Raw genomic sequence first — 27,823 nt, forward strand, 5'->3', positions numbered from 1 at the left:
GAGGTCTTTTCTGACCTAAATGAATCTGTGATAAATAAATAAATAAATAAATAAATAAATAAATAAATAGTAAATAAGCAAGCAAATTAATAAATAAGTAAAAGTAGGTGATAAATACATTTAAACCCCTGAGTAACAAATAAGGAGGAGAGAGGGGAGGGGAAGGGAAGAGAGGGGAGGGGAGGGGAGAGACCACTCACCTCTGGATGAAATGCAGCGATCCAGGACAGAGCCTGAAAGGGACACTCGTGGCTTTGTCCGGAGGCGACCGTGGGACAGGACCCGCTCCCTGTCGGGCCCTGCAGTCGCTCATCCCGTTGGGGCGGGACCCGATCGGGACCGGGACCGGGACCGTGACAGGGATCGGGATCGGGACATGGATCGAGACAGGGATCGGGATCGGGACATGGATCGTGACAGGGGTCGGGACTGGGACCATGACAGGGATCGGGACCGTGACAGGGATCGTGACAGGGGTCGGACCGGGATCCCCTCACGCAGGCCCCGCCCCTCCCTCAGCGGGCCCCGCCCCTCCCTCAGCCGGGCCCCGCCCCTCCCTCAGCGCGCCCTGCCCACAGCCAAGATGGCGCCGGCGGCCTCAGGCGGCGGCGGTGCCGCTCGGTGCCCGCTGCCGCTGCTGCTGCTGCTGCTCCCGGGGCTGGCGGCCGGTCCCGCCGGGATGCTGCAGCCCCGGGACACCCCCTCCCGCGAGCGAAAAGAGCTCGGCGGGCTCTGGAGCTTCCGCGCCGATCTGTCTCCGGGCAGGGACGCCGGGTTCGCGCAGCGCTGGTACCGGCGGCCGCTCCGGCAGGTAGCGGGGAGCGGGGCGGGCGCCGCCATCCCCGGGCACGGGCTGCGCTCCTTCCCCTCCGAACCGCGCTCCGGGCCGCTGTGGGGCTCCGCTTCCTTCTTTTTCTTTTCCTCTTTCCCTGCCTTATCCCCCACCGGGCTGGCGGAGCCGCTGCCGTTCGCCCCACGGTGCTGGCCCTGCCCCGGTTGTTCTTGAGGCAATTCTTAATTAGCCCTGCCGCGGTTGTTCTTGAGGCATTTCCTAATTATCTGATGCCCCTGGTGCTGCTCCGAAGGCAGGCACCGTTTGAATGAGCCCCATTCACCTCCGTGCTGCAGGAGCCTTGCACAGCGCTGAGCTTCCAGCAGCACAGAATCAGCAAAAATGTGCCTGTAAGGGCACTGGGAATCGTTTATTCCAAAGTTTCAGAGTGTTGGTAGAAAAGTTTTGGTGTGTGGTTGGGATCTGCTTGGAATTTAACTGCATTAGCTGGCAGAAAAGAGTTATGGATTTTATGTATTAAAATGGATATGTCGTTCATTATTTCTGTCTTTAGCCTTTTGGCTGATTTAGTTGCTGGATTGTGGAAGGAGAGAAGGGCTGAAAGGCACTGTGCTGCTGGAAGCTTTGCAGAGGAGAGGAATCCTGAAATATGCCCCTTCAAAGAGAGCATTAGATGAGTGCACTCCACCTGTTTTAGGGCTCAGAGAATCTCCCTGAAGGACACACAGGTTCTGGCCAATGCAGGCAAGGGTTTTCCTGCATCAGATACTAGAAAATCCTCTTTTCTGTCCAAGGATTTTCCCACTAGGATTTTCTGATGAGGGCCAGTGCTGAGTCAACCACGCACATGATGCCCACCCTGGGTGCCCAGACCTTCCTCATTCCATTTCCTGAGGCTTCCTCAGGAAAGGAGAAGCTGCAGAACTCCTTTGTGCAACATCCTGAGTGCAGAAAGTGCTGAAAATGAACAGCTCTCTTTGGCAACAGCACCTGGATTCCTCAACATTTAATGTACTGTGACAATGCCTCTCTCTCGTCTTCACATTGGAATAAGCACCTGAATGGATTCTGTTGTAATCCCAAGGAATCTCTGTTGCTTTCACGCAGTGAGAACCGCTGAGCTGATCCCAGTCTCTGTGGGGAGAAAAATGTCCCAGAATATCCATTACTGCCCAAAACATCCATTATTTTGTTACACTTCTACTACATCTCTTGACTGACAAACACCACCACAACCCCCACATTGCTCTGGAGCAGTGCAGGAGAAAATTCCCACTGAAACAACAACCTGGGCTTGGGTTTTTCCCTCCTCACTTCTCTGATTCCGTGATTCTAGAGCCATTAATAAAAACATTTCATTGTACAGCAGGAGTGGAAAAGAAAGGAGCAGCTGCTTCCTGTAAGATCTCAGCAGTTTTTAAACAGCTTTTCCCAAGTATTTCCCCTTGGCAAAGGCTTTGTAAGGCTGTCAGTGGAAGGGGACACCTCCAGATGTAAAATTCCTCTTTTTAAAATCTCTATTCTTTCCTTTTGCACGCAATTCCTGCCAGACCGGCCCTGTGATTGACATGCCAGTGCCTGCCAGCTTCAACGACATCACTCAGGACCCCAGCCTGGAGAATTACATCGGCTGGGTGTGGTACGAGAAGGAGGTGCTGCTCCCCCTGCGCTGGCTGCGGGACGAGCCCGCCCCCAGGGTGGTGCTGCGCTTTGGGAGTGCCCATTACTACTCCATCGTGGTAAGTGCCTCGGGGGATTGGCCCTGTGCCTCCTAAATTAGGCTGGACTAAAAGCAAACGCGTCCCTGCCTCGATTTTGCATCCCCTTCTGAGCTCGTGCCTGTTTTCCCCCAGCAAGGATGAATTCCAGTTTCTCTTCTCCGATCCTGCAGTTTTAGGATTTTGGTAACTGTGAAAAACGCCAATCACTTGGTTTTTAAAATTTTTAAAAGTTTAATAATGATTAAATAGTTATAAAAATAGTAATACAATTAGAGTAATACAATTTAGAGTTAGGACAGTTACAAGAGAATAAAAAGCAAAGAATTACAGGCGTCTGGATGCTCTTGGACACTAAGTCACAAAAAGCAACCCTTGTGAACAAAGGAATAACCTTAAAAGCAACAGCCTCTTGCATATTCATATATCTCATACATGATGCATAAATTCCTTGCAAATTAAGAACTTTTTTTGGTTTTGTCAACTTCTTCTCCTTAATCCTGGTGGTTCCAAAAAGACAGAGAGAAGGTGGAAGAATTTTTGTCTTTTCTGATAAGGAGGCTGTAACTTTTTGTGGGCCCCCTTCACTGACATTTCTGTGTGAAGAGTTTCTTGATTATCTCATCTTCCTGCTTGAGCTTGTAACAAATCCTATATCACAGAGTTTCTATTATAGCATTATGTTGTAACCTAAAACTACATTTAACACACTACTTAAGAGAATTAATACAGCATAACTTTCTAACATTACACATATAATATTCATTGTAACATTTGTGAAAAGCCAGTCATAAAATATGCGTTTTTCACAGTAACTAAACATTTCCTGATGAATGGATCTGCCCCACACTGTGTCCCTCAGTGACACTTGATGTGACCCAGACCTAGCTCCCAGCAAAGGGATATCCCTCAAAGATCAAGGCTGATCCCTCAAAGATCCTTTGAGGATCAAGGGTGTTCTTTGTAACTGGGCTTCCCTTCCCTGTGCTCTGCTGACCCCAAAATCCCAATGAGCCATTTTTTGTGTCTTTCCTTGCAGTGGGTGAACGGGGTGCAGGTGGTGGAACACGAAGGGGGGCACCTGCCCTTTGAGGCTGACATCAGCAGCGTGGTGCAGGGCAGCCCAGGCACCCTGTGCCGCATCACTGTGGCCCTCAACAACACCCTGACCCCCCACACGCTGCCCCCGGGCTCCATCCAGTACATGACTGACAAATCAAGGTGAGTTCTGGCGTGTTTTACTGCTGGGCTCATCCCAGGGCTGTGGGAGGGGGACTTTGTTCAGCTGCTGGCTCAGAAATCCCTCCACGGGGTTGTCTTTATGGTGGATTCGTTGGTGGAGCTGTGAGGAGTTTCAGCTGTGGTGTTGTGGGGAATCTGCAGTGAGATATTGCATCTGTTTTGTGCACAGGGGGCTCAGATTGGGTGATTTGTCAAGTTGAATCCAGGGCAGGTTTGAGAAGCTTGGATTCAGCTGGGAGCTGCAAGTACCAGCTCTCCTGAAGGATCAAGATCTTTGTTAACTTCTTTGTTAACTGCAAAATCCTTCAGTGTGGCAGCTGACAGACAGATCCAGCCTGTCACAGAGATATTTTACATGATTATTTTGTAGTGCCAGCATGCACATGCTGCCTTCAGCTGTGTATTGAAGTGTAATGCAACCAGTTCTGTCTTGCTCACTCAGGTACCCCAAGAACTACTTTGTGCAGAACATCAGGTTTGATTTCTTTAATTATGCTGGGATCCACCGCCCAGTTGTGCTTTACACCACTCCTGCTGCCTACATCGACGACATCACTGTGACAACCACTTCATCAGACAGCGTTGGTAGGTCCTGAGCTCCCTCAGGCTCCACATGGAGGTGCTGAGGGCAGCAGGGAAAATACCCTGCACGAGTCTTGATTGATTTTGTTTCAGTGGCTTTTCCTGAGGCTGTCTCTTGCAGTCTCTGATTGTCTTTTGTTTCCTCTGAGCCAGGCACGGTGCGGTATCAGGTGTCAGTGGTTGGCAGCTTGGCCAGTTCCTTGTCCCTGAGTTTACGTGACCAAGAGGGGAAGGTGGTTGCTACAGGTGATGGCCCAGTGGGAGAGCTCAAAGTCCTCAATCCAAACCTCTGGTGGCCATACCTGATGCACGAGAACCCTGGATACCTGTACTCCTTGGAGGTAAAGTGATATTTCCTCCTCTGTGGGTGTGTTTAATAGGGTTAAGGCACTGCCATATGGCCCATCCTGTGTCCTCTCCTCTCATGGGCCCTGTACGTGTGAGCAGAGTGGCTCTGCTAATTAGGCAGTAATCAAATCAAGCTTTGTCAGCTTCTGAAGGGTCTGGCAGGGAGAAGGGCATTTCTGGAGTGTGCTCTGAGGTGCTGGCCCTTCACACTCCCCTCTGGGGAGATGATGAGTTCAACAGCTGGAGCCTGGCAGGTTCTGTGGGAGGTAAGGATCAGTGGTGATGTTCAGGTGCAGGAATCAAGGGAGGATGAGCTGCTCTGAGTTTCCAGGGACTCAGGGTCACACCTGGGAGCAGGTGATGTGTCAGCCATTGCCTGCATCAAGGTGCAGGGCACAGAAATAGCCTGGGGGCGTGCCATGGGGAGAAGACACTGAAGTTTTTTGGGATGAGCAAAAAGGGTCCTCCAGGGGCTCATTCTTCATCCTTCAGCTCCCACACCTTGGATTTGTATTTTTTGTCCATCAGACCCGGCTCCCCCCGCGCAGCAGCAGTGAGGAACGGGCTGTGTGCTGAGGCAGGGCTGGGAAGGGATGTGGGGCCAGAATGTCCCTCCCAGAGAGGGGAGGGAGCTCTGGGCATCCGTGTGAGGATCCTCCCGTTCTCCCTGGCCTGCAGGTGCAGATGCAGGCGCAGGTGGGTGGGGCTCTGCTGGAGGACGTGTACACGCTCCCGGTCGGCATCCGCACGGTGCATGTCACCAGCACCCAGTTCCTCATCAACGGCAGGCCCTTCTACTTCCACGGGGTCAACAAGCACGAGGATGCAGATGTAAGTGTGGCACCCAGGGCCACCTCAGCTCACCCTGCCTCCCCTCCCCTCCCCTCTCCTCTCCAAGGCCAGGCTAAGCACTAAGGCTGGTCCTGCCACAGTCCTGCCATCCCTCAGGACACATGGATGTGCTGGAGCATCTCCCAGCCACAGCTTTCAGCCAGACATGCTGACAGTCACTCAGTCTGCTGTGAGGGTGGGGAGACCCTGGCACAGGCTGCCCAGAAAAGCTGTGGGCATCCCATCAAGAAGCTTGCCCATCCCTGCAAGTGTTCCAGGCCAGTTGGATAGGGCTTGGAGCAACCTGGGCTAGTGGAAGGTGTCCCAGCCCATGGCAGGGGTGGAATGATACGAGCTTTAATGTCCCCTCCAGCCCAAACCCCTGAGTGTGACAGTGGCTGTCGGGTTCCCCACCCTGGGCAGGGCTGGGGCTGGACCAAGCAGGGGAGCTGTGCTCACAAGGGCTGGTTGCTCTCTCCCCCCAGATCCGTGGCAAAGGCCTGGACTGGCCCCTGATTGTGAAGGACTTCAACCTGCTGCGCTGGCTGGGGGCCAACTCGTTCCGCACCAGCCACTACCCCTACGCCGAGGAGATCATGGACCTGTGCGATGCCTACGGCATCGTGGTCATCGACGAGAGCCCGGGGGTGGGCATCAAACTGCCGTAAGAGCTGCCCAGCACACCCTGTCCTCGCTCCCCTGCTCCTCTCTCAGCTCTTCCCAAGCGTCCCGTAGCTATTTTTACATTCTGTCCTCAGTGTCCCACCCGTTGTGCTGATAATGAGAGTACTTTGTTCTGTTTGGAAATCTCCCGTTGCGCCACCGGTGATGCCTCATGATGTTGGGCAACCAGAGGGCATTTTGCCACATTTTGCCACATGGCTCCATTAACGAGCCCAAACCACAGCCCTGAACTGTGCAGCAAACTTTGGGGAAATCAGGCAGAAGCCATCCTCAGCATCAAGGCTCTGCTGTACCCAGAGGCTGAGTTTTCACAGGGAAAGGCAGAGGGGATGGATTTTACACCCTCACCTCCTCCTGTCTTCCAGCGAGAGCTTTGGGAACAAGTCCCTGCAGCATCACCTGGCTGTGATGGAGGAGCTGGTGCGCAGGGATAAGAACAGGCCCTCAGTGGTGATGTGGTCAGTGGCCAACGAGCCGGCGTCTGAGCTGCCCCCAGCTGCTCACTACTTCAAGTAAGTGTCTCTGCTCCTCCTCTCCTGGCTGATGATGCCTCTTCTTCCTTTGGGATGGCACAGAGAGGTAGTAAAGGGAGGGCAGGCATTTTTGGGAACCCTGGAACTGAACCTGTGGGTGCAAACTAAAATGGAACTGCTGCACGTGTGGAACTGATGCTCAGAACTGTCCCAACGTGTTGGTTCTGACCCACCAAGGCTCCACAAAATTCCCAGGAGTCCACTTGGTTTGAGTATCTCTTCTTGAGCTAAGAGTTTAGTAAAACCAGACCTGGTGGGAATGGAATATTCCTCATTAGCACTGGAAGATGAGTGCTGAATCCTTTGAGATTTACAGCAAAGCTGTAAAATAACTGGCCTTTCTGAACACAAGGTTCTGCAGTTAGTTCTGCTTATTTTTTCAGTGGCTTCCCACTTCAAAGCCACTGCTTTGAGTCCCTGCAGCCCCCTTGGTTTATTTCTAAAGAGATTTAAGCTTTGGGTAGCCCAGAGGCAGCTCTGTTATGGGCAGCAGACTGTCCCTGGGAGCTGAGGTGCATTAAGAGAGAAGTGTGAGTTTCATTTTTCAGGATGTTCCACCGCCTCCTGCAATGCAGCAGAACTTGATTCTCCCATCCTGTCCCATCTCCCTCACTCAGGGCGTCCTCAGAAACATCCAGCCTCTGCCTGCTGTGGCACAGGGCCTCAGGAACACATCCCAGGAGTTGTTCAGGAACTTCCCATTGCCCTTTTGACAGTTTTGTCCTCAAACTCAACTGTCCCTTCAACTTCTGAGCTGCTGGCACCACCCATGTGCCTGTGCTTGGTGTGCTTCCACTCTGCTCTTTTTCAGGTGGCATAGCGTGCTCTTGGTGACAGATATTCTCTTTATTTCTTTAAAACACTGGCTGCTAAATCAAAAGCAGCTTTGTCTGGGGGGTGGAAGGACAGAGAGCCTGGGGAGAGGGGGCTGTGCTGTTGCTGAATTCTTGCTTTACTGTTTGCAAACAGGACAGTGATAGCTCACACTAAAGCTCTCGACCCCTCCAGACCAGTCACCTTTGTGACAGATGCTAATTACGCTCTTGATCATGGTGTAAGTTTGCTTTATTTTCTAGCTTTTTCTTTTGTTTTTTTTTTTTTTATTCATACATTAAATTTCCTTTTCTTGTCTCTTGTTTTGTACTCCTTTCCCCCCACTCCTACCTACATTTACTGGAGATATTTAGCAAGGAAAGGCTAAGGAAAAACTACATTTTTGTTTCTAGTAGAAATCACCTTATCCTGTTGTTGTAGTCCAGCTGAGAAAAAAAAGGATCTGTAAGAGAGAACAATTCTTTGTGTGCAGGATTATGCCCCTGGATTCCATTAATATTGTCAGGCTTTGACATGCCATTGATTGGGTTTACTAATGCTCAGGATTTTCACTTGCAATTAAGCCAAAGCTTAAACCTCTTTAGAATACTCACAACCCTTGTGGAAGTCTAAAGGAAGGAAGCTTTCCTTTAATTCCTGCTTTCAACTGCTCTAGATCTTATTTAGCAGATGTCTGTTTGTGTTGAATAATCTAAAAGCTGCTTCAGCTCCACAATTAAAGCTCTAGAGCTGGATAAATAACCAAAAGGCACTTTCCTTGGATTTTGGGGCCTTTCATAGCATGGCCCAAGGATTTTTAACACCTGTATTTGTTTCCAGGGTAGATCCTTGTACAATAATCACTTCTAGCAGGTGAGTTGGTGCTGCCACACATCCCTGAATCCAGGTTACACTTTGGATTTCTTGTAAAATGTCCTCTAATTAGCAGGAATGGCTGCAACTCTCAGGTTTTTCCTCCCCCCCTGCCCCAAAAAGAAAACAAATCTCTGAATTTAAATTTGAATTTGCTTTTGGATATCCCATTCCCACTCTGCCCAACTGGAGGAGCTCAGGCAAACAAACCCAAAGAACAGATCTCTCATACACTGATGTGGTATTAGAACTTTTTTTCTTGTTTTATTACAAAACATGTTAAGAGAACATTGAACAAGTTACATACAACATCACTTTATTTTGAGGGGGCTTTGTGCCCTTTTATCACACTGTCCATGTGGTAGAAATGGCAAATAACTTGCAGAATGCTTTAGTCTTAGTATTGCACCATTGATGCACAAAATTTAGTTGCTAGTCAAAATATTTGACCACTCACTTGATAATCACATTCCAATACTCAAAAAGAAAAAGTACATCTAAATGTACCAGCAAGCCAGAGACATCTTGGAAACAAAAAAACTTCTAACAAACCTGAGAATGAAACGTGTTGATCTTGTCTAACTCTTTGTTGTGACTTTCTAATCTGTAAGAAAAACGCCAAATTAATGCTGTTAGCTTATTATATTTATCCTTTTTTTTTTTTTTTCTGGGAAAGATATAATATTTGGAGGGCCTGAGTGAAGGGGGGAACAATTAATTCAATGTATAATAAACCTGGATTCCATTAAATGAACCCAAAGGATTTAGATTTACAAGAGAAGGTTGAAGTCTGTGCCAAAACACTCTCACCTTGTTTTTTGCAGGCTCCCTATGTGGATGTCATTTGTGTGAACAGCTACTTCTCCTGGTACCATGACCCAGGCCACCTGGAAGTGATCCCACTCCAACTCACAGCCCAGTTTGAGAACTGGTATAAAACCTACCAAAAACCCATCATCCAGAGCGAATATGGAGCAGACTCAGTGCCTGGACTGCACAGTGTGAGTCGTGTGGTGTTTGCTCTTACAGGGCAGCAAATTGTAACTGGGAGAGGCTGGCACCACTGGGCCTGGCTTTGCTGGGATTGGATTGGGATCCAGCTCCACCAAAACCAGTGAGCTTTGACACTCACTTTGTCTGCTAAAGAGGACTCCAAAATCTGGCCTTGGCAGTGCTAGAAAAGGCTTAAATGAAAGCAAACCCTGGAGAATGGAGGTTCCTGGTGCTGTCCCATGCAGGGGGGTGGCACTCCTGTCCCTGCCATGACAAAGGCACCAGGGGAATTGGCCCTGGGAATACCTGGAATTCTGTGTTTGCTAATCACAACAGCAGCACAAGTCACAGAGCAGGCAGCCCCAGAGTTTGTGTTCAGGAACAGTTGTCAGGCGGTGGGATTGGGATTGTCTGTGCCCTGAGCCTGTTCTCCTGCTGCAGGACCCCCCCATGATGTTCACTGAGGAGTACCAGCAGGCCATGCTCAGGGAGTACCACTCTGTCTTTGACAAGAAGAGGAAGGAGTACGTGATCGGGGAGCTCATCTGGAATTTTGCTGATTTCATGACCAATCAAGGTGAGCTTTTATTTATATTCTAAACACCTCTCCATCCTCCCTGGGAATTTAGTGGTTGATGCCACACAAACACTGTGCTGAAGGGTAGGACAACAGGCCCTCTGTTCACCAGGACAGAGCACAGCTGCTTTTGTCACAAAATCCAGCATGACCAGAGCCAAGAGGGAAGGTCCTGCCAGTGCTTAATTCACCCTTTCTCCTGCACAGATGCTCCCAGGAACATGAGCCAATGCACAAGGGAAGCTTGTGAGGGACCCAGATTGCTCCTGATTTTTGGCAACCCTTAATTCAGAGCTTCAGGCAGCTGTCAGGGACATCTCACTTGCTTCCAGTGTCACCTACAGCTGCCCTGGAAACAGAGCACCTTAAATAATCATAATTTATTGGTAGAGGTTCAGAGGAGCAGATGCCACACTGGCACACAGCTGTCTCACCATGACACTCCATCCACCATTAATAGATAAGTGCAGTAGTCACAAAGGAAGGGAAAATCCTTAATTTACAGTGCAGTCCCACAGAAATTAAACAATCAGATTTAATAATGAACCTGTTCTGCTTATGCCACCTGCAGTGGGTTGGGTGGTGAGCAGTCAGGGAGAGGGAGGAACAGCACTGAAATCCCCTGCAGAGCACCAGGACAGGCATTGGAAAGCTCAGTGATGGCAGTGGCCAGAAAAGCAGCATCAAAGAGGACTGAGAAAACGTAGACAAGGTCAGACACAGATGCAATTCCAGTCTCTCTACGTGTTGCAATCCTTTTCTCCAATTTCCTATGAAAATTACAACAGGCAGAAAGGAGCCAGACACCACAGAGGACAGTAAGCAGGCATCACCATTTCCTCCATCCAATCTGAAGGTGGAGCCAATCGACAGCAGATAAAACACTGATCAGTGGCACACCCCAGTTAAATGTCCCAGGGCCTGCAGCTGGATTGCTCTGTCCCACCCATGGCTCCTGCCGAGCCTCCCTGCTCTACCTGACTGCAGAACAGAGTGCAGAGGTCTCTTCCACCTGGCCTGCTTTAGTACCTACACTGGAACAGCTCACAGCAGGGCCTGGAAGAGCTTGGTTTATACATTTATTTATTTTCTGACTTCTCTGCAGGGACCACACGAGTGCTGGGGAACAAGAAAGGAATCTTCACCCGACAGCGCCAGCCCAAAGCCGCTGCCTTTGTTCTTAGGGACAGATACTGGAAGATTGCAAATGAATCAAGCTGTCTTCCTCCTGTAATAACATCACATTCCCTCTTCCTAAAATGAAAACAAAGGGCTTAGTGGCTGGGGATTATGTTGAAGTTTTTATTAAATCTCTGTTTAAATAAGTTTTTTGCCTGATTCAAGTCTTGCAAGTCCGATGCGATTTCTAGTCCACCTGAAGTAGTTACTGTGATGCAAAGCAGATCAGAAACTTTTGTTTCCTCTGCTCAGCCATGTCTGGAGTCTTCTTTTTTCCAGGCAGGAAAACAAATATTCACTTTCAAGGAGCTGAAGTTAAGAAATTCTGACTGAGGTATCTGTTTATGGCAAAAAAAGTTACAAATATTACATGATACAACTCAATGCTGAACTTAAAAACAAAATCTAAGTTACTATAAATGAACATCACATCCCTCTAAAGCAAATGAGGTTTTCCAGTTAAACTCCCCTAAGAGTTAACACTATTGAGATCACAGCAAACTGTCCACAGGATTGCAGAGGAGCACAGTTTGTGCAGCTGCTCTGGCCTGACAGGATGGATGTGTGAGAAATCCTGAGCATTCCCAGCAGCCAGGACGGGTGTGAACCACCCAACATACTCCAACAGAGAGTTTGGAATTCCTGTTCCAGCAGCAAGGTGGAATGTTACAGAGAGAGGGGCTACATCAACTCAACTTTAAATCTATTTATTTTACAGTACCAAAACTGCCACTGTCAGACACAAACTATGTCTAACAATGCCACTTCCAGTGTGGAAGGGCTTCCTTCATATTAAATGTCACCAAAGGAAGAGCAGCCAGAGGGAAATTCTGTTCCAGACCTTTCTGAGAGTGGCTGAAGCCCTCTGGGGCAGGGCCAGGTGTAAATCCCTGTGCTGCTTCAGTGGTGTCCCTTTAGGGCTGCACACCAGCATGGATCACACCAGCACTCACAGCAAAACTCGGAATATTTAGTCTGTAAACTTCCCAGCCCTGTCCCAAAAGCAGCATCACAAGGAGCAGAACAAAAGCGGAGGCTGCCCAGTGCATTTGGGAAGTTTCAGTTCTGGAGTTTGATTACTGAATTCACAGATTCTGGGTGAAACTGGTGCCATGACTCCTGTTCTGCAGCTGCCTCTGCTCAGGGAAGTGACCAAATCTGACCATATAAAGGAAATATTTGCTTTTCTGTTGTGTGCTGGCCAAATTCTGTTCCCTTCGGAGGTGGTACACGAGGAACCAACAGCACCTTCCACCCTGCCCCAGCAGAATAAGGACAAAGATGTTCACTGCAGACTCCACAACAATTTTTCTTGTGTTTTTAAGGGAAAAGAAACAACACTACAGCACTCCTCACACCGTGCTAGGCCTAGATTTTCTCTAGAGCTAAACCCCCAGAATATAAAACTCTATGCACAATAAAAAGACATTTGTTCAAACACACCATGGTACGAGCAATTCTCATATTTAAGCCCACTAGCAGTGTTTGAAAGTCATTTCAACTTCTCCATCATCCTTTAAAAATTCATTTTTCTTCCCCAATTTCAACAGACCTGACCAAAACACAGATGAGGATTTGACACTGGTCACTCCTTACACTGCTAACCATTTGAGGGTTAATTCCTGCTTGTTCTCAACAAACCCAACCCTGCCCAGCAGCTCCCTCTCCAAACCCAGGGACACATCCAGAAGTTCCCAGGGATTCTGTGGTCTGTGGGACCAGCTTTGAGCAGCCCCAATAAAGCAGAAAGTGATAAAAATCACAAGCTTGGTTTTTGTTTTTTTTTTTTTTTCCTTTTTTTTTGCTTAAAGAACTGTAAACATTGAAAGCCTCAAGTCAACGCTGCTCAGCCTTTACGCACAATGCTCAGCCAGACAAAAAGCTGCAGGAATTCTACTGGGAAAACTGGGATCTGGGGAGAATCAAGTGCTTTAATCCTTCTACTGCTAAACACACACAAGGTCTTGGAAAATAAACCACAGGACTTGGTACAATTTCTAGAAACAGAATTACAGTACTGACATTAAAAACAGTTTCTAAGGCTCAGACTGAGTCCAAAAAGGCCTCTGGTTGGGTTCATTCAAGCTCTTATGTTTGGACTGCATGAATGCAGCATAAGAATGATTGCAGCAAGACATCCACAGGTAATTTCTACATTTATTTTTGTTGGGTTTTTTTCTTCCTTTTATACCAAAAAAAGTTATGTGCAACAAATAGAATTCGTACATATTTACATTTTTTTTTTACCTGTTAGCAAAATTGTATCCTAAACCTCCAGTGGAGAATCTCTCAGCCTATATTGAGAAAAGGAACATCTGCTCAATGACTCAATTTTAAATGGGTGTTGGATTTGGAGTTGAAAGCACTGGGAATAAATAGTTGATGGAACATACTATACAGAACAAACACCTAATATTTAGGCCATGCTTAACACAGTTTTGTGGTAACAGAATACTTCATATCTTTTCTGGACCAGTTTAAACAACATTGGCAGAACCAAATCCAAGCTCTGACCTCAGCCCACATAAATGAGGAGCAGAACTGCCTGAAGCACCTCACCAACCTCCTGCAACAACTGACTACAGCAGCACAAAAATGCAAACTCCAGCATTCAGAAACCTCCTCAGCAGAGATCTGCTGTCACCTCAGATCTCAAAGGTGCTCAGGAATTTTTCACAGGAAGAAACTCCCAAGAATATTCATTTCCTCCACGAGACTGGAGTGCTTTGTTGGCCTTAAGGAGTACCAAGTACCTTAGAGTAAGAGGATTTCAGGAATGTTTAATTCCTAAGCAGGGTTTGGGATGAGGTTTTTTTTGCCTTTTCAATCTGCCCCTCACTGTAAAATTTCCAACTCGGGATATTCCATGATCCTAAAGGAGTTCTGGGACTCTGAGAGCCAGAGGGGGGCAGGAAGAGCCCAGATTCAGAACCTCTGTTTGGATACTGTGGATTTTATCCCTTCCATTCTCCTGAGTGCTGAAACCACAACAAGGATCTCTGTAACACCTCCCTGTCCCTTGCCAGCCCAAATATCATTTACCTGCCTTTACCCAGACTCCTGCATCTTTGAGTATTTTTAGGATTTGCCTTTGGATTTGAAGGGTAAAACCAGTATTAAGCACACATTTCCCACCACATTTTACCTGGGGCAGGCAGAGGGGCACAGCTGCACTCCTGAGAAATCAAAACTCATTTTACTGGAAGGAAGATGCTGCTTCTATCAATGGGAGCAGCAAGGAAAGAGTCAAAAGAACCGGAAGCAGAAAGGTCCAAATTTCTCCTGCTAAGATTATTCTGCTCTTTTATTCAGGCCAACTGCATTTCTGAAGCACAAGAGAGAAATAGAAGAAATTGGGGCCATTTCTAGCAAATCACTTCCAGTAAAAAGTAACTGCAAGGGAAGCACACAAGACAAGAGAGTTCACAATTAAGGATCAGATTTGCAAGGTCGTGCACAAAGTGTGGCTGCAAATTCTCCCAGAGCCCAAACTCCAGCTCCATTTGCTCCCTATGTGCACACTAACAAGGACTGCTGAAAATCTGGCCCTAAACATTTTTACTAAACAAACTGAATCAACAGACTATGCCCACACAAACAAGCACAAGACACAGTGAAGTCAACACCAATACTTTCAGCTGATGGGGCTTTTTTATATCTTTTTTTTCCCAGAAATTGGACCAAGTACTCATGGATTAGACTTGCCTCCATGGCTGCTTGCTCTGAGACAGGAGCAACTTTCAGGCAGCACATGTTCACCTCTTCCTTGGATGAAAAAAAGATGCCTTTAGTGTAGATCACAGGAATGCATAAAAAAAAAAAATCTATACAACACATTAAACACTGCTACTGCCTCAAGGCTTGGGAGAGAACAAAGCCAAGCCTTGAGGGACCAATTCAACATCATTCATTCCCCTTAATATCAAAGTGGAAGGCATTTGAGAGACAGAACTAAACATCAAGACAAGCTTTAACTATACTCTGGTCAATACAAAACTCATTTAATGGATTGTTGGCTAAGACTGTCAGATGAGGGACAAGTCATTTAGTGTTACATGCAACAGATGTTACTCACACCACACAACTCTGTACAGAAAAGCAGTTTCCACCTCCACCCTTGGTACAAACCAGAATTGCTTCAGTAGTAATTTAAATATTAATTATGTGAATTCAATCTCCAGCCTCACTTTGCTCTATGGAAACACTGCTCATTTCACAGTCAAGTTTATCCTTAGTGTTTAAAATCCACTTACAATGGAAGTGTCTCTCTGACATTCATGTTTGAGAATGAAAATACTAAAAGGAGTTAAATTAGTTCTTTAAATAAATGGGTATGCAGTTGGAATTCTTCATATTTTGAACTGACAAGGGCAAAAAGCAGCACAGCACCAATTACAGAAAGTAGCTGAACCCATACATTTTGGTGTTACACAGTCAGAAACACGAGTATTTCACTTTTCCAAACCACATCAACCTTTTAAATTAAACTGAAAACAATACTGCTACCACTTCTCAGTCTAAAAACTAAAACCAGATCTCTTAATACTCTTCTATCCCCAGCAGGTTTGCTGGGAATTTTGTTTGTTCATTTTTAAAGCAAGGACACTTCTGCCTGCCAAGTTCAACACAAAGTATTTGGTTTAAGATTTGAAGACAGAAGGCACTTTTAACATTCAGCCTTAGAATACTGAGTGCACAAACAATGTGTACAATTTTGTTCCTTTGTTTAAATCTGCAGTTTAATATTTTTTTCCCCAATTAGTTCTTAGAAAGAGCAATGATAGCACTATATCACATTTCATTTTCAGGAGCACACTGACTTACTTATCCCATTAAACAGGTTGCCCTTCCAAGAGATCTTCTGTGTGTGTGTGTCAGGCCTAAAGTTCATTTCCCAATATAGCACAAACCAAAGATCCTGACCAAGATCAATTAAGGAACTGCTTTTTCAGTGCACTGCTTGGTTATCCTGCTCACTCAGTGGTTTCCACTGCAAATTGCAATTCTATACTGCAGCATTCACAGAACATCAAACATTAGTAACACTGGCTGGCTGAGCACAGCTTCAAATGGAACAGCTCTGCTTGGAAATGGAGTCCTTTCAAAGAACACTTCATCCAACCCCCAATCTGCAAATCAGCTTTTCATTGACCACATGAAGCTATTTTTGTTCTGTACAGAAATTAATGAGGTTGTAGTTCAATCAACATACTTCAGGTTTCAGCTTTAATTCCATTTTTGTTACTGGAGAAAAAAAAAAAAAGAAAAAAAAAAAAAAGAAGAAAAAATGGAACCAACCCCAAGCATCATTCTTGTAAAAGCACAACAGTGAGAGCAGCAACTCCATGTTCTTTAGAGGTCACTTCTTCCATCGTGTTAGTCGACTCTGAGCTGAACCCTTTGACAGCTCCTAACCAAACCCATGGGACAGTGAGTTCTCCAGGGATGAAACCAAGAGTTCTAATTTTATTTACAGTATAAGTCCTAGTCAAATCTAAGTCCATCAGCTAAAAAAAAAAAAAAAAGGAAAAAAAAAAAAAAGAAAAAATACACATACTGTAAACATGGCAACATTAAATATGGTGATGCTAGTCTAGAATATTTCATGTCATGATCACATCTTGTTATACCTGAATTTATATACAGGATATTTTATAGCAAGTGTTACCCACTTCACAAGTGGAGAAGGAAGAGAGAGAGAGTCTAGGTTCTGCTGTGGCTAAAACTCCTTCAAAGTAAAGTTAAAGCTTGTCTTTGATTGTTATAGAGCTTTCTTTCATAACCGTATTGAAACTGAAGATTAGCACAGAGAAATTATCTGGGGCCCCTTGAAATTTATAATTCAAAATTTCCATTATGATTCTTGTGGGGGGGAAAGGGGGGAGAAAAAAAGTGTCTGATATGGAGAATAAAAAAATTACTGCAAAATAAACTTAATGGAAGTTGGGTCTTCAGACTGTCAGTCAAAAGTTCCACCAGGGGTTATTCCTGTTTGGGTTGGAGTTGCCTCTTCCAGGCCTCGTTCAAATAAACTAGTCGTTTGTAGTTGATGATAAAGAGAATGAAGTTCAGCAAATATGTGAGCACGCAGACAATGCAAAATTCCTTCAGCACGAAGTACAGAATGTATGCCAAGTACAGGGACCCTACTACAGACACTATGGAGGATGTCATGAGGATTAGAGCTGCTACTGCACTTGCTGTCATACCTGCAACAAGAGAGACAAAGTTACTCACCCCTCTCCACACAGAGCAAACCTGAATTCAAACTCAGCCACTCAGCAACAGTTACACAAAATTCTGGTTAAAATACCACCCGGGTATTTAGAGAGGAGTATCTAAAGCTCTGTCTGACAGCCCTGTGATAAGGTGTGTGTAGGATTAAGCATCCTCATATTCCTGAGTTATAGGAAAAATTCTGGTCAAGTTATTTCTGTCAGGATTAACAGCTTTATAGCAAACCATAGAGCTACCAAGAAATATATGATTGTATTTCATGCACTTTTTTGCTTGGTCTCTCCATTACTCCTCCAAAACTTGCCCATTTCATTTTTATTCCTTCTCTTTTCCACCATGCAATCCAATGCCAAATATACAGGAGTGAAAATACCAGCACAGAAATGGTCTTCACACCTGGATTATTAATAGCATATCAGAAGAAAATGCAATTACTCTTGTTATCAGTTGGGTTTTTAAGCCCTTTGGACAGATGTATCATTAGAGTGCTGCTAAAACAACCCCAAGATATGAAAATCAGAAGCATTTATCTGGTTTCCTGCAGATTTTGCAATGGCTATTGCTCTCCACCTTCATCCCCACAGCCCTGCTTTGTACTTGAGGCTCTGAAGCGAATGAATACTTACCAAGTAGCATTTGTAGTATATAAAACACCAGGCCAAAAACACTGTTTGACTGATTTATTGCACTGTCCTTTCCAAAGATGGAACCCAGGAGACCGAATCCTCGACCCCATCTGTAAAACAGGGAAACTAATTAACTCTTATTTGGCCACCTCCTGCTTTCCAGCAGCATTTTCACTTCAGGGCTGTTGGGGAAAGAAAAGGATACATATTCTGACATGATTTATGTGGTGTTCTCCTGGAAAACCAAGCAGCAACAGGGGGAGCACTGGGCACAGCTTCATCCCACACCTTGCTGATTATTGTTTGACACACCAGGAACTGCTGAGTTCACCCAGCTGGAACTTCACCGAACACCAGCTCTGCTTCCCAGGGCTGGAGTTTGGAGCTGTTTTGTCACATAAACACTTCCTTCCCCCAGTGACAGCTTTAGCAGCTCTCTGCACCACAGTTAATTGGACACAAGGTCACTACAAAGCTGAGGCAAGGATTTGTTGCACTCACTTGTCTGCATCAGAGCAGGAGAATCAGGGCATAAATCTGTACCTCAGCTGCTCCTCAAGCAGCTCAGGAGGAACCCAAATCTGTCAAGCACACGAGCTGAGGATGGCACCATCACAAGATCCTCAGCCCTTGTTTGCTGGAGCTCTTGCACAGTGTGACACTTTGAACCAACACCTGAAATCCTTACAAAGTGACTTTCAACTTTCCAGTGATAAGGCAGAAAGCAGCACAAGCCCTACAAAACTGCTGCTGCAGAAGGAGGAAAGATTAAATTAGCAATTGTGTTTGTGCCAGAAACCATTAATTCCATGCCCTAAGGCAGATCATGCCATTATTTGTAAAAGCAAAGTGAGAACCCTATTTATTAGTGTCACTTGAAAATATGAAGTTATTTTGTTACTCCAAGGTAATTTAACTCACAAGAACACACTGGGATATCTGCCAGCAAATTTTTGGAGCATCAAGCGAAGCATCACACAAATGTAAGGTTTGCTTCACATTAGCAGCTTATCTGAGCAAGGTAAAAAAGTGCCATTCCTCACCCTGCTGCAGCAGGAAACTCCAGGGAAAATGCAATTTTCAGGAAGTTTCCTGTCCCAGAGGCAATGGCCCTGCTGAGCCAATACACAGCCCAGGTTTGTCCCTGCACGTGGCAGGAATGATGCTGATGTCACTCACCTGGGACCTGCCATCACCACAACAAAAGCAGTTTTCTCACAGAAAGAGGCACCACAATGAGGATAATTTATTACCATCTCCAAAAACACTTTCTAATCTCACAGCCATCTGTGCAAAACTCATAATTTTAATTGCAGACTCAGTTTGAATTCACTATTAATACTCTTGTGCTCTTCTCCCCAAGAAACCCAGCAGGTCCCAATTCTTAGAAAGCAGATTTACTGTATAAACAGTCACAAATTAAACATACTTTCAGCTAGTTTGGTCTGAAATCTTTTAAAAGTGAAACTTTTGTGCCAATATTAAGCTTCAAGGCAGCACAAACAATGCTCTTCCAGGGGACAGAGCCTCAGCATCCCAGAGCTGCAAGGAAAAGCAGTGCAGAACTGCCTGACTCTCTGCTCTCATCCCAGAGCAACTCTGGGGCGATGGAAATTACAAAGAATCTCAGTTATGGTGAGATTTCCTCCCACTCCTTGAATGTTATCTGGATTTTAAGTGAGAACTGTTAATTTTTTAGCCTTCCTTGAGAAGATGGTCACAGCACATGTAACAATTGTCTTGTGCTGTCCAAATTCCAAAGGCTGAATTAAAAAGCCATACAAATACATTAAAGAAATTATAATTTCTCCATTTAATAGTTTATACCTATTTTTCTGTATTCCTACATTTATAGATGCTTCAGCCTGCCATCCACGAGGTCGGTTTATTGTTGTGGTCTCCAAGTGAGAATTCTTTGCAGGGTGATATTAAAATGATTTGAACACATTCAGGTTTTCCTGCACAACCAAAGTGGGCAAAGGTTCAGCATCAGCCAAACTCCAAACAACTTCAGGATGCTGAATCCATCTCTAGCTGAGTGCTCTCACTTCTGATGCTCAGCAGATCCTGTGGTGTCTGAGAGCAAACTGGAGCTGAAACTGTCAGAAATGGCATTTTACAGAACCTGACCCTGCAGTGTTCTGCAAGAGAATAATAAAATGTTGCCAGTGGAGGGATAATGAGTTCCAGTCCTTCCCAGGAGCGAGAGTCCTGGAGTGATCTGTGCAGATCTGCAAGGTCAGAGCACCGGGAAAGCTTTTTCCACGTGCAGGGGTTCATTAATGTCTTGTTGGCCTTGTAGCAGCTTTGAGGACATCAAGTATTAAATATCAGCCCATGGAGTCCAGGTCTAATCTCACATCTTATTGCACACACTTGGAGACAGCTAAGCAGCCTGGGGTTTAGCAGAGAACCCTTTTCCCAGCCTTATAAGGTTTGGAGTGGAGCAAGTGTTCTGTATCAAACTGAAAAGCAAAGTATTTAGCCTTTATATATTTACTTTGTATACTCCCTTTCCATCTCATTTCCCTGCTGAAAAGTCTAAATCCTCCCCTAATTTTATTAAGGTCGTAAAACTCACAATGAACCAGGAACTGCCAGCAAGTGGAGGAAGGATAAAAACTGAGTGGAAAATGTTCATTTTCACACCAGACTCAGGTGTGAATTGCCTGATTGATGATAACTTTCAAAGCCCAAAAAAATATGGCAAACAAATAGCAAGAAGAAAGTTGTAATAGCAAGATAAGCTGCAAAATAATAAACTGAGAAGTATTTAATGTAATATAATTTAGAAGTGTTATCACTTGCATCATTTTTTTTGGATACAGAATGCTAAACAAAATGACCTGCAGGAAGCACGGAGCTGCTTGCACAGCAAGATAAAAGCAGAGCCTGATTTCAGCAGGCTTTCCTCGGTTCTGAGTGGTGGCTCCCATCTCTGGAGCAGGAGTTCCTGCTGAGATCCAGGTCGCTGTCACCCCAGGTGACTCAGAGCACCCTGACAATCACAGGCGCCAAACCCACTTTCACCACACCCGAGTTTCATTGCTATTAAAAAATCCAAAGCAATCTGATCTAATTGCAAGGAACAAACCTTTAAAACATCTTTGTAACTCAGTTTCCCTCCCTATCTGCATGTACCACTCTGAATGTTTTTCAAAATGTTAAATAGTGATTCAGGAAATCAAAAATGAAGTGATTCATCTCCTTTCCCAACATCTACAATTGAACACTGCAGAGATTTTCAGTCCAATATTCACTGTCTTTTATCAAAAGGAGGTTTTGAAAGTTATTATCCACCCTCTAAACAATGCCCTTTTTGGTCTGAGGTACTTCACAAAGCTCAGCAATCTTGCATTTTCAGAAGTTTAAAGCAGTATTTGTGTGCAATTGTTACTTCTTAACAGGAAGACAAAAAGAACTGAGGTCACTATGCTCCACAAGTGATGTATCTCCTATAAATCTTACACTTTTACATCACTAAAATATTTTCAATCTCTTTTGCACAATTATGAACATCCTCTATGTTCCAGAACAGCATATTAAGGGACACACTTGAAACATTTTAGCATAATTTAGCAGAGAAAATGCTAAACGAGAACACAAGAACCTCATCCCCCAGCATCTCAAGTATTTCAGAGGACAAGCAAACAACCTTCCAGTTTAACAAGTTTACAAGCTCTGAGCTGTCAGCACTGGCTCCAAAAGCAGCAGAATTCCAAGCCTGCCAAACACACCAAGATAAACAAAGCAACCAAAAAGTGTTTCTTTAGCCAGGAGTTGGATCAGTGTCCCCTGCAGCCCCTGTAAGAAATGCTGGAGTGTTTCTGTAGCCAAGCCCCAGCTCTGACAGCTGCCTGCAGATGTTTTGAGCAGTTTTGTCAAAGATCACTGCCCAAGATGCTTTCCTTGGCCTCCACTGTCCTTAAGGATCAGCTGAAACTTCTGAACTGGGGTTTCACCTGCACCAACACTTGGCAGCCTCCCCTGAGGCCTTCTGGTATGTCCCAGATGTTTTCTGAGCACTTTTGACCTCAACAACAACCCCTGGTGATGAGCAGGATCACATCCCCTGCATTTCACCTGCTAACCCCTTGGTTTTTATGGCCAGAACTGAACCAAGCCCCACATTTCCATTTTAACATGGAAAAAAGCTCACGGGTTCAGGGCAGGTCCAGCAGCAGGAGCCTTGAAAAAAGGACAATTCCAAAGTCTCATTCCAGTGCTTGGAAATGCAATCAAATCCCTCAGGGGACCAGATTATTCAAAGGCTTGTCTGATCCCAAATCTCTGCATTTGTGCAGCAGCAGGGCCAACACAATTCTCTCTCAGTTGTTGGGTTTGGTGCAAGGAAAAGAGCAAACAATAACAAAGATTCTGTACTCAGAAAGGAAAGAACTCAAGTTTGGGTGGTTTTTGGATAGCAGTAGTAGTTTCTCAAGCAGTAGTTACTTCCTCTCATTTCAGGATTATTTCTCATCTCATGAGCAGTATTTTGTTATCAACAGTAAGGACCCCTTACCACTTTGTAACCTTGAGGGAACAATAAATGTAATTTTCTAAAAAACCAAACCAAACAAAAAAAAATCTACACTTGACAAGTGATGTGCACATTTCCTTGAGCACCACTGAACTTGTACGATAATTTCTGGTCCAGAATGAAAGTTCTCAAAGGGGAGCAGAGCTCACCCCCTGCCTTCAGTGAAAAGCTCATATAAAGGTTAAAGAATCTGGAGCACATTAAGAAACTTTGGTTGCAACTTCTTTCCAGCTTCACCAGAGGATTTTGGATTAAATCTAATTAATGGTTTCAATGCCACTCTTAATAGTTTCAATAAATGAAGTAAAAGCCTTCAGTTAGAAGCCACAAAAAAGGAGATTAAAAATACCCATTTGTAAACTTGCCAGGAGTGCTCAAAAGTGTTGATACACTTAATTTCATGTTTAAATCTATTAGCAGCATTTAGCATAACCAAATGAGGTTTTCTTCTAAATATCCTCCAACTCTACTTCAGAAAGAGTCTGTAAAAACTCTCAGTGTCTAGATCAGCAAAATATTAAGCAGACAGTGGATAATTATTTTATAGCAGCCTTTACAGAAGCACTGGCTATTCAAGATATAAGCCAACAGCACTGATTCCTTCTATTCCTTCCTTAATAATAATTTCTATTAAGCTACCATAAATGAAGCCCAAGTTCGAATTATAAGCACTTTGTTAAATTTACTCTGCACCAGGCAAAATAATTCTTAGCCCTATTACAAATTCCAGTCAAGCTGGAAATTATATATTTATGAAAAGCAAAAATTAACGTGTTTGTGTGAGCACTGTAAGGATGGAAAATAAAAGATTCCCACAGCAGGGGCACTGCTGTGCTGAAAACCTCACACATGTCTGGATATGTGCTTGCAGGTACAGCAGTGAAAAAACTCCTGGGATATCAGGAATTTATTGCTATAAATATGAATGATAAGTGCCACATAATGTTCTTTACGTGGAATTAAGCAAACTTGACAGACAAGTAGTTTAGAGGAACTGCCCCACAACAGAACTTGTTTAAACATGAGCTTCGGGAGGTCTGGGGAGTTTTCTCCATGTCCCATTTCTTTGGACAATGGGGTTGCTCTTGTCACTTTGATCCCTGTAAAGACGCACCAGAACAGCTCTAGCAAGGTGTGCCCTGCTCACAAACCAGCACGGAGCAGTTTTACCTGCAGTTCTGAGAGCAATTCACACCCACTCTGCAGAGCAAGAGCTCTACAACAGCACAATGGGCGTAAATGCAGTCTTTAAAGTGATTTATGAACATGAGCAGAACCATACAATAATACTACACCTGTCACAGGCCACCCTTTCAGACCTGTCCCCGAATTTAACAGGCATTTTCAGGAACTACCAGGTGAATATTTTGGTGCACCCAGTAGAAAACACAAGGTGGATGTGCAACTTTTACAGAGGAAAGTCCCCACCCAGGGCAGGGGCTGGGACAAGATGATGACCTTGAAGGTCCCTTCCAACCCAAACCATCCTGTCACATCAGACTCTTACACAACTTTTCAAAGTGCCTCAAACACAAGATACCAATCCAAAACTTTGCCCATGAACAGAATAGGGAATTCCTAAAGTACCAATGCCATCCAGATTCTCCAAATGCTATTTTGACTCTAGAACTCCTTCAGCAATCAGGCAAAGATCAATATTGACTATTGCCAAACCTCTTCACTGACGCAGCTGCAAATATTGCTAAAGATACACAAGTGCCCTTTGCTCGTTTGTGCTGTCTTGAGGTTCTCTTACAGCAGTCATTAATGCATGCCAGGCTATTAAAGTCATTCAAAACCACTAATTTATCCTCCAGCAATCTCCAATTCATCGAGACACAAAGCAGAAATGTATTAGAAGATCCCAAAATCTCTCAGGGCATGGAAAAGACCAAAGCCAAAGGCTCTGGGTCTCTGCATTACCACTTAAAGGTCACATTTTATTTCAAGCTGTAGCATGACCTGTATGACTTGAAATATGTTTTATTACTTTAATTCCCAACTACAGCAAGAACAAAAATATTTTTTCAGTCAAAAACTATTATTCAGTTTATAAAACAGCCAGTTTATAAATAAAGTCATGCTTGGCACTTAATTATTCTCAACTATCATAAAGCAAATAATTTAAAATAAATACAGCAATTGCCCTAGATGTGAGGTATTGCACTAATACCTGCCCTTATCAGCCACTCCTTAGCAAATTTTATTTTTAAACTATTTCATGAACTTTCCCCTTGATAAAAATTTGAAATATGCTGACCATTCATGTTTTGGGTAAGGGATACAGGGAAGGGATCACTCCAACATAACCCTGTGCATGAGTCAGGCTCTGATAGGAGATTTTTTGTGCTCCTCCCTCTGCATGCTGGCAGTCTTCACATTTCTGTTCTTGTTGTTGTGCCAATGCCAGATCTGGCTTAAAAGCAAGACTTGGAAATACCAACAGCTGGTGAAAAAAAAACTCCACCCAAAATACCAAAAAGTCAGCTCAGGAAGGAATAAACGAATTTATTCTAATTATTCTATGCATTTAAAATTAATCCAACAGCATTAAGTGCTTTTTAAAGTTCAGCCCACTCTTGGAATCAAAACTCAAGAAGTGAAGATTGCAATATTCCAAGTTCCATCAGCAAATCCAGCTTAAATAAAAAGTCACATAACCCAATGAACCACCTAAAAACCAAAATAGAAACAGAAGTTTCTCAGCCAGTTAACTCTGCAGAGTTAATTCTAATCATTAGCTAATCAATTAATTCCTGACTGTCAGTGTAACAGCTCAATGAGAAAAGAAATGTGGGAGTTAAATCTAAATTACCTGTGAAAAAGGTGGAACACAAAACTGAAACTTTACAACCCCAGTGAAATCTAAAGTCTGGTTAAAAGTTCCTTTTAGAAATGAAGTTTCTGAGAAGCTTTGGTGATGTGGGAACAAGGAACACTCAGCTGCAGAAAGTGACAGAGAACAGTGGATGGGAACGTGGAAAATAAGATTAATTTCTTTCCAACTTTAATGCCTTGCCCTCCTGCCTTACTTTTAAAGCAGAACTCCCCCTCTGTCCTGCACAGCCTGGAAAGCAAATTCTTCTCCAAATATGGTTGGAGTGAACAGAACTTGCACGTTCCTTTTCCTTCCACCACCTGCTCCAACAATCACGAGCTCTCCTGGCATTTGCAGCGCTTCACTCCAGGCATGGTTCTCCTAGCAACTGCTGGGAGATCTGAGTGCATTTTATCCCTAACTCCTCACATTATCATCTAGAATTCCTCCAGAAAAGGATTCCCAGGTCTTACTCAACGTGTCAGCTGCAGCATTGCTGATGAACACTGTAATTACTGAGCTTGGTTCCATAATTAGAAATAATTCCAATTATATCTTTAGGTAATTTCCTTCTCCCAACTGTTCAGTAAACATGCATCAAAACTGTGACATCCAATTCCCTGTCACAACAGCAGCACTTGCTGCAACAACAAAAAAAAGCTGGTGGAAGACAAATACTAGACAAGAACAGGTTTAAATCTCTGTTATTCTCTTTTTATCCCTGTATCTCTTACTTAATGCTTGAATCTCTGTTATTCTCTTTTTACCCTGTATCTGTGATCAAAGTTAAATCACTGATGAGACTCACATGGCTTAATCTCAGTAGCCTAAGCATAATTTAATATAATTTGAATTTATCTGGTGAGTTTATTGAAGTTTCCTCCCTAGTTAGATCCAAACTTCTCATTTCAAACTTCACTTTCCAAGCAGAGACATGAACAAGCACCTTCACAGACTAAAGATGACCTGAGGCAGACAGAAAAGCAAAGTTAAAGCCTTCACTCAACCACAGTTTCAGGTGGCCAGAGATACTCTGTCACACAATCTCACTTCTGTCACCACAGAGGAGGATTTAGAAAAAAGAGCTCCCTGGATGTTGGATGTTTTGCATCAAAAAATTTCACAGCTCCCAGCTTGACAGAGGATGGGAATATTCCCCAAACTGGCTTGTTATGATGATACAGCAAGTACCTCTATAAAAATTGTGCCAGTTTGCACAGGTTACACTGAGTGGGGAAAAAGGAAATCTCAAGTACTCATTCAGCTGAAGGCACTAAACAGAGTTCTCATTAAAATACAGAGGAACGACTTAATACACAGATTTGCTCAAGAACCAGATTTATACAATTACTCTCCTAATAGAAATAAGAGTCCTTGGCCTTTAGAAAACAACTGCTAAACTGGCTGCACATCTGCAAAATAAATCAGGATTTGGACTGGGCTTGTGCTGCAGAGGCATCCAAGTCTCCCGTGAATGAAGCACTTCCTCCGGATCACCAAAGCCTCTCGTGTGCTGCCAGGATTTGTCCCAATGAAAACGCAATACAGATACTGCAATTAAAGCTAACAGAGCAACCCAGCCGCAGTTGCACTTGTTTATGTTGTCCTTAACCACTACTCACAGCTCTAGCATGCCACTCTCCCCAGCTTTTACCACTAAAACGCCTGTCACTCACCTAATTGCCGCTGATTACAACACAGCAATTGCGGGCGCCTCACCCTGCAGCCCGTAGCGATCCCGAAAATCCCCGTTCCCCCAACAGCCGTCCGGCCATGGGGCTGCCCCACACCACAGCGCTGCCCCCGCCCCGCCCGCAGCCCCTCCGAGCCCCGGCCCGGCCCCCAGCACACCCCGAGGCAGCACTCCGGGACCCGTCCCCACCTGTCCCGCATCCCTCAGCCCCTTCCCCCGGCGGGGGCGGCGGCGGGTCCCACCCGCGCCTCACCTGGAGGTGATGGCGGCGGAGCAGCGCACCCGCTCGCTGAGGTCGCACAGGGCCTGGTAGTGGCTGTCGCGGCCCTTCTCGCGCTCCAGGTGGCAGGCGTACAGGGACAGCAGGATGCCGGCGGCGCACACGGCGGACCGCGCCACCCGCTCCCAGCGCGGCACCGACACCCTCAGCAGGACGGGCGCCGCCATCTTGGCCCCGTCCCTCCGCCTCAGCCCGCGACGCGCGCCCGGCGCCGCCCCGCCCCGCGCACGCGCGCGCTCCCCATTGGCCGGCCGCGCACGCGCGCGCGCGCCTCATTGGCTGGCCGGGCGGGCGCGCCACAACCACCCCCCCCCCACACTCCTTCTCCCCCCCTCCCGGCCCCGCCCCGCGCCGCTCGCGCCGGACGTGGCGCCTCGCGACGACGTCACGTCAGGCCGGGGAGGGGTGGGGGGGCATAGCGCCCCCTGGCGGCCGCCGCTAGCCCCGGCTGGGTCCCCTCACG

General features: G+C 45.4%; 2 protein-coding genes across 2 annotated transcripts; one reads left to right on the forward strand and one right to left on the reverse strand.

Annotated features, from left to right (window-relative positions):
• Positions 1–547: 547 nt before the first annotated feature.
• On the forward strand, positions 548–11,312 carry GUSB (glucuronidase beta). Its single transcript, XM_012568634.5, has 12 exons — positions 548–811; positions 2,344–2,532; positions 3,551–3,732; positions 4,196–4,338; positions 4,489–4,676; positions 5,362–5,514; positions 6,000–6,178; positions 6,564–6,710; positions 7,701–7,785; positions 9,242–9,418; positions 9,852–9,987; positions 11,093–11,312. The coding sequence occupies exons 1-12, from the start codon at positions 584–586 to the stop codon at positions 11,248–11,250; spliced, it is 1,965 nt and encodes a 654-aa protein (XP_012424088.5). The 5' UTR covers positions 548–583; the 3' UTR covers positions 11,251–11,312.
• Positions 11,313–13,305: 1,993 nt separating this feature from the next.
• VKORC1L1 (vitamin K epoxide reductase complex subunit 1 like 1) lies at positions 13,306–27,581 on the reverse strand. Its single transcript, XM_002196254.7, has 3 exons — positions 27,334–27,581; positions 18,030–18,139; positions 13,306–17,375 (listed from the first exon to the last, which is right to left on the reverse strand). The coding sequence occupies exons 1-3, from the start codon at positions 27,525–27,527 to the stop codon at positions 17,149–17,151; spliced, it is 531 nt and encodes a 176-aa protein (XP_002196290.1). The 5' UTR covers positions 27,528–27,581; the 3' UTR covers positions 13,306–17,148.
• Positions 27,582–27,823: the final 242 nt, after the last annotated feature.

The sequence above is a fragment of the Taeniopygia guttata genome, chromosome 19 (genome assembly GCF_048771995.1).
Source record: "Taeniopygia guttata chromosome 19, bTaeGut7.mat, whole genome shotgun sequence".
Lineage (NCBI taxonomy): Eukaryota > Metazoa > Chordata > Aves > Passeriformes > Estrildidae > Taeniopygia > Taeniopygia guttata.

What these genes read in the sequence shown, in the direction of transcription:
- GUSB (XM_012568634.5), top strand. Translation starts at nt 584, where the DNA reads ATGGCGCCGGCGGCCTCAGGCGGCGGCGGTGCCGCTCGGTGCCCGCTG. An exon ending in TACATGACTGACAAATCAAG is followed by an intron (nt 3,733 to 4,195) that starts GTGAGTTCTGGC and finishes TTGCTCACTCAG; the next exon opens with GTACCCCAAGAACTACTTTG. An exon ending in ATTACGCTCTTGATCATGGT is followed by an intron (nt 7,786 to 9,241) that starts GTAAGTTTGCTT and finishes TGTTTTTTGCAG; the next exon opens with GCTCCCTATGTGGATGTCAT.
- VKORC1L1 (XM_002196254.7), bottom strand. Translation starts at nt 27,527, where the DNA reads ATGGCGGCGCCCGTCCTGCTGAGGGTGTCGGTGCCGCGCTGGGAGCGG. An exon ending in TCCGCCGCCATCACCTCCAG is followed by an intron (nt 18,140 to 27,333) that starts GTGAGGCGCGGG and finishes CCTGTTTTACAG; the next exon opens with ATGGGGTCGAGGATTCGGTC. An exon ending in TATACTACAAATGCTACTTG is followed by an intron (nt 17,376 to 18,029) that starts GTAAGTATTCAT and finishes CTCTTGTTGCAG; the next exon opens with GTATGACAGCAAGTGCAGTA.